Source organism: Ceratotherium simum, chromosome X (genome assembly GCF_057802395.1).
Source record: "Ceratotherium simum simum isolate JZ-2026a chromosome X, ASM5780239v1, whole genome shotgun sequence".
Classification (NCBI taxonomy): Eukaryota; Metazoa; Chordata; class Mammalia; order Perissodactyla; family Rhinocerotidae; genus Ceratotherium; species Ceratotherium simum.
In genome coordinates, this window is record NC_141940.1 from 85,428,183 (window position 1) to 85,434,713 (window position 6,531).

General features: G+C 51.0%; 1 protein-coding gene across 1 annotated transcript; it reads right to left on the minus strand.

Annotated features, from left to right (window-relative positions):
• Positions 1–849: 849 nt before the first annotated feature.
• LOC147911920 (structural maintenance of chromosomes protein 1A-like) lies at positions 850–5,738 on the minus strand. The gene is made up of 6 exons (XM_087427257.1): positions 5,561–5,738; positions 4,921–5,075; positions 4,641–4,792; positions 3,447–3,516; positions 3,063–3,173; positions 850–2,612 (listed from the first exon to the last, which is right to left on the minus strand). Exons 1-6 carry the CDS (start codon positions 5,682–5,684, stop codon positions 2,529–2,531), a joined length of 696 nt encoding a protein of 231 aa, XP_087283383.1. The 5' UTR covers positions 5,685–5,738; the 3' UTR covers positions 850–2,528.
• Positions 5,739–6,531: the final 793 nt, after the last annotated feature.

Sequence of the window (6,531 nt, forward strand, 5' to 3'; positions counted from 1 at the left end):
ACCCTCACTCTTATCTGGTAGTTGGGTCACTTAACCTTCCCGGGCCTCAGTTTCCTCATCGGTGAAGTGAGGAGAACAGCAATCGCCACCTCTAAAGGCCTATGATGATCTAGATGCCAGCCAAATTGCTTCACATGTATTTCATCTTCGCTACACTGCTGCAAGGTAGGCCTATATGATTTCTCTTTCTACATGAGGAAACCGAGGCTCAAGGAGGTGAAGTAACGGGCTCAGGTTTCTACAGCTAGGATGTAAAGCAGAGTGACTCCCAAATCGTGCTCCTCCACATATGCCAGCATTTTCCAAACTACAGCACATGTACCACTGGTGGTATGTGACTTCTTTGGTTGAACACAGACAAATTTATTTTGTTTTGGTAGCTATGCCTTTTAATATGTATTAGAAAAATACATAATTAGCACATCGAACCTGTGGTTTCATGGATATCACTACTTAGGATGAAACTGAAGTAGACAACAATGTTAGACCCAAGACAACCTCAAGATAAATACTGAGTAAATAGCACAGGAGGGCAACTGAAAGTATCTATCAAAAACAAAAATATAAATAGCCTGTGACTCTGCAATTCAACTTCTAGGAATCAACCCGAGGTAAACTTACACACACACACACACACATACACACAATGTTCCTATGTAGTATTTTGTAATAGCAAGAACGGAAAACAGTCTTACTGTCCATCACGAGAGCAATGGGTTAAGTAAAATGTGCTCGAGTCATATGATGGCAATCTATACAGCAATTACAAAGGATGAACTGCATCTACATTTAGCAACATGCATAGATCTCAAAAACAGTGTTAAGCCAAGAAAGCAAATTGCAGCATGATTCAATATACCATTTGCATTAAACACACAATATTTTCAATGAACTCATATATGTAAAAGTCTTAAAGTCTAGATGGATATACAACAAACACGACAGCAGGTCAAGAGGGAGAGGGGGAGAGGGAATGGCAGTCGAATGAGGCTAGCTTTATTTGTAACAATCTAATTTCTTAAAAAGAGAATGCATTCATGCATTATTTGGGTAATTAGAACTGATTTAACTTTTAAAAAACAAAATTGCAGTACACAGAGCAAGACAAGGTGATGGTCTGACGGTGTATGTGAACAAGCAAAGGCTGACCTTGTGGCAGCAGGCTGTGCTGCCTCTGCACAGGCCTTGCAACTAATGCCGTTCATTCCTAAAAGGAACGTCACACGCATTTGGCCGGGATGTGGCCCAGGCTACCTCTCCCCTACTTCCTCACAACCCAGGTTGGGGCCCAGGCACCTGGTTATCATATGTGGTTGCAAATATAGGCTTCCTTAGGCCCTCCACTTACCAGGTAAACCCCATCAGTGCCCTGGAACTTTCCTAATAACCAGGGCATTCAGCATCTCCCAGATTTGGAGGCTCCTTCTGTCCCTAACAACTGGGATCAGAAGCCCTCAGGCTCAGGTCCAGGCATGAGAAGGCTTGCATTCTGAGGAGTCAGCACCTAGTGGGCTCCAAGTAGGGATAAGGCTTCCAGTGAGGAGCTTGACATCATTAAATCCTATGAGGTAGGTAAATATTGTTAGCCTCATTTTACAGATGAGGAAACTGAGGCACAGAAAGGTCAAATGACTTGCTCAACGTCAACCTAGTAAGTGATAAAAAAAAAAATGGGACTAGAACCCACAACTGTATGTCCCCAGAATCCAGGCTCTGCTCCTAATGCCTGACCAAATCCTACCAATTTGTCAAGGTCCAGCTCAAATGTGACCTCCAGGAAGCCTGGAGGTGATCATCCTCTTCTCAGATTCAAAGTACCTATACATATGATTCAGCTAACTATGGGAACTCATGAACCCACTGCATCTCCTTAGCAGGAGAGTAGAGATCATGTCTGATTCAGCTCTGTGTTCCTAGCATAGAGCCTGACAAATAGAGGGTGTTCAGTATGTGTCTGATGAATACATGAATGAACAAAAACACAAATGAGTGAATGAGGGCAATTTCATGTGACTGCCTGACTCCTATGAGGTCCTGAACGCCTTTGCCCAGCTCTGGGGTGCTGTCATACTAAGCTCTCTTGGAATCAAATTCAGTCTAGGCTCCTTCTAAAATGGGTCTCCAATATCTTTATTATTTTGCAAACACACCCACATGCGCACATGCGGACACACATATACACACATACATACCCACACACAAGCAAAATGCAAGGGGGCCCAAGGGACCTCTGATTATGGGTGATGGGGGAGAGGTCCAGGAGGGGAAGAGGGGATGGACAGATGGCCCTGTTCAGCTCAGTCCAGCTCAGCACCTCCTTCCAGAGGCCGGGATGCTGCCTGTAGCTCAGGAATTTTGCTCCAGACCTAACATCACCTCTGTTCCTCTTCATGCTTCATAGCAGTGCCTAAATCTCAAGACTATACCAAACAAGGACAGGAGGCAGGGGAAGGTTGGGAGCCAAATATCCAGAGATTGGGAGAAGGGCAGCTTAGGGATCCAGACAGGGCGGGAGGGCAGAACTACTGTTACTGCTCATTGGGGTTGGGGTTGGCATCTGGGTACTTGGTGAGGTCGAAGGTCAGGACTTTGCTGATCACACAGTCCCCTTGCTGAAGGAGGAGGGAGAAAAAGAAAAATGAAATTGTAAGGAGAGAATTAAGAGGGGTCTAGCACCCTGGAACTGGGGGCCTCAAACCCTCCTCCCTACATACCTGCCCAAAGCCCAGGCGATGGTTCTCTCTGGGTGTGAGGGGATGTGCTCGGTCCCATGTGCCTTCTCTCCCTGCCTACCTCCGCAGTCTCCTGCTTTTGCACTCTGCTGTCTGGCTGCCTCTGCCTGGCCTTTCTGCCTGGCCTTTCCACCTGTCCCCAAATGCAGCGGCCCTGCCCAGCTGGGCTGGCTAAGCCTCCAGGGTAGGGCTCCAACAAGCCCAGATGGCCCTTCAGGACCTGAGTCCCTATGCTCCTCCGCCCCCGTGCTCCTCCACTGCAGCCTTCCCTTCCTGCCCTGGGGAGTCAGGCAGGGAGTGGGGCTGGCTCCCAAGCCAGGCCCGCCCTACCTCGGGGTAGACTCCAATGAGGCTCTCAGCCTTCGTGTAGAACTCCTCCTTGAGAGAGATGACGATGGCCTGGAAGTTGCAAGTCGACTGCTCCTTGATGTAATTTGCCACCTGTGGGATGCGCCGCCGGGCACTTAGCAGGGCTGAAGCCCTAACACTCTCTTGTGTTTTTCAGTCAGAATCAGAGGCAGAGGGGATGGGGTAAGGGATGGAGGGTGGGGAGAAGAAAGGCTGAGAGGAGGCACTGACTAGCATGGCATGGATGACCCTGGGCCCAGCCTCCCGGGCACAGAGAACAGGCAGCAGGAACGGCTAGGGCGCACTCAGGAGTTGCTCCCTGAAACCCAGCCCCTCCCTCCCAGGCCCCACTTTCCTTGCACCCACCTTGCCAATGTTGGTGTTATCCAAGGCAGCATCGATCTCATCCAGGACGAAGAAGGGGGCTGGCTTGTAGCTGGGAGGGAACCAGTACGTGAGCTGACACTGATGGGGATGGAGGTGGAGTGGGACAGCCCCAGGGCCCATCACACCGGCCAGCTTCCCCCTCCACTTCTTCAGAAACTAAAAAACCCAGGTCTTAATGTTGCCTGAGCCCCTAAAGGCTAATACACCAACTGAGCCCTCCTCTGTATCCAGCCCTGTGCTCCAGAATCCTGTAGAACCAGGAGAAGACACGGTCTTCTCCAGAGCTCCCAGACTGGCTGGGGACATAAAGCTGTCCTAGGCTCTGGCCATACTGACCAAGCTACCTGGAGGTCCACCCCACTCACCCGCACAATGCTGTTACGTCTCCCTGCCTCTGCACGTGTTGCACCCTCCGTGTGGAATGCCTACTGGTCTCCCTGGCTAACTTCTACTCATCCTTCGTATTTCTTGCTCAAGTGTTATCTGCCCTTGAAAGCCTTCACTGGCCACCTGCACCCTGCCCCAGATTGGGTCGGCATCCCTCCTCTGTGTATCCACAGCACACACGCTCAGCCAGTTACAACACTTAGCTGAATGTGTTTACACATCTGGCTTCCACTAGACCATGAGCTCCTCGAGGACAGAGACCACGTCTGACTCATCTGTGTCCCTAATCCCCCAACAGGGTCTGGTACAGAGCAGCCCTCAAGAAATGCTTGGTGAATGATGCTGTACAATCAAGCACTAAGTTGTGGGGGTCAGATTCAAGGACTACTGGCGTTCAGGAGGGGAGGTCAGGGTATGCCACAGTGGTCAAAGCAGGCTTCCTAGAGGAACAGGAGGAGGAGAATGAGATGTGAAGGGGTGGTAGGTGACAGTCAAGCTAGATTTGCATGGGAAGGGCTTATTAGCCAGCAACCATGTGAGCAAAAGCCTGGCAGTGGGACTGAATACATGCAGGGGCCAGTGAGGGCAGGCTGAGTGGACGAGGGTGGATGGGGAAGACAGGTCCAGGAAACCAAGGCCAGATATGCTGTAGTAGGTAGGGAAAGAGGGACGCAATCCAGATTCCACCAGCACATCTTCACCTCTGCATATCCTTGGGCCCCAGAGCCTCCGGGGGCCTCAGTTCAGTCTCTCCGCCAACCGCCCTGGGGCGGGGCACAGCCTTACCTGTGGATGGCAAAGAGCAGGGCCAGAGCTGCCACTGTTTTCTCTCCACCTGACAAGTTGTCCATAGGCCGGAAGCGTTTGCCAGGAGCCACGCAGTTGTAGTTGATGCCATCCAAGTAGGGCTCCTCAGGGTTCTCAGGGCCCAGGAATGCCTAGGGGAAGGCAGATGGTTCAGGGTCAGGATTTGGGTCTGGGTCTGGGTGGGGACGGGGACAGGAAGCCTAGAGGGAAGGGCAGCTGAGGATGGTAGGGGCTGGCTGGGTAAGGGGCTCCAGCCTACCTGGGCACTGCTGTTGCGGGACAGGGCCTTGTAGATCTCATCAATGTTGGTGGCCACAGATTCAAAACAAGCATTGAAGCGGTCAAAGCGCTCCTTCTTGATCTGCTCGAACGCCTGCTTGGCCTTCTTGGCTCGCTTTCGAGCTGCTTCAAACTCTGTCACAAGGGAAAAACAGGTGACCCCTCAGTGCCCGGGTTCTGCCAAGGCTGAGGACCACGCCCTGGCAAGAATGACCTACAAATGACAATCCACAGAGCAGCAACATCCCACAGAGGGAGAGGAATGCCTGGGGAGGGTCCCGGGAAGATGGTTCCACAACCACCTGAATGAATCCAGTGGGCCGGCCATGTAGTGCAAAGGAAGAAACATGGGCTTGGAGCCACATAAACATGGATTCTTCCCTGGGCTCTACCAGCAACCAGCTGTGTAACCTTGGGCAGGCCATTCGCCCTCTCTGAACCTCAGTAGTTTTCCACTCTATAAAACAGGTGTGATAACCCCTACTGTTTAGGGCTCTTGAGAGTTTCAAGTAAAAAAGCATAAAAAAACGGGAGCTGTTGTGATATGTAACAACAGGCCCTTGTCACACCTCCAGCCTCCTGCCTTCGTCTTAGGCCCAAGTAAAAGGGGGAAATCTTACCATCTGAGGTCTCCTGAAACTTGTCTCGGACACTTTCCAGCTTTTCCATGGCCTTCATATTAGGGGCAGCAATACGCTGGAGCACACTCTGCTGCTCATTTAGCTTCTGCTGCAGTGTGTTCATCTCCTGCTTGATCTCCTCCTCGGCCTGGGCATCCTGTAAACCCCGGGCCCAGCAACATCAAGAAGGGCCAGGCCCCTGAGCCCAGGCCTCCACAGAGATGCTTGACCGAGTGGGGGCCTTGGTTCCTGCTCCCACGCAGAAGGCAGGTTCTTCTTCTCCAGCTCAGCTCCTCCCACCAGGTCCTGCCCACAGTAACTATTCCTACCATCCCTGGAAATTACAGGCTGATGCTGCTTTCTCATCTCTAGCCCTTCCCCTGGCCCTGTCAGTCTGTCCACCTCTCTCTGGCTCTAAGCCCAAGCCACGAGCCAGCACCATCCCAGGGGCACCTAGAGGCTCCCACATGGGCTGGTCTGGATTCCACAATGAATAAGGCAACTCACGTTTTCTGCTCAGGTCACTACATCTGAGCAAATTCCACTTGAGTTTGGTTTTAGGTCTTATGGATATTGCAATGCATGTCTAGGCTTGTGCCTTTCTGCCACTTTTAGTCAATAAAGGTTTATTGAATGCCTTCCAAGTGCCAGGCACTGGAGCCCTCGTAGCCTGTGAGCCATGGTTCCTGTGCTCACAGAGCTCAGAGACTAACAGAGGAATCCATATAAGTAAACAATCAGAACACTGCATGGTAGATACCAAAACGATGATAAACAGTGTTGGGTGAGCACACAAGAAGTGCACCTAACTCAGACTCTGGGGCTAGGGAAGGATTCCAGGAATATGTTGAAGCTCAGGCCTACAGGATGAATGGTAAGGACAGAGAGAAGGAACAGTCTTCCATGCAGACAAGAGCATCACATGCAGTACTAGGGGTTTGCTCATGGTTCATTCAAGAAATTCAAAGCAA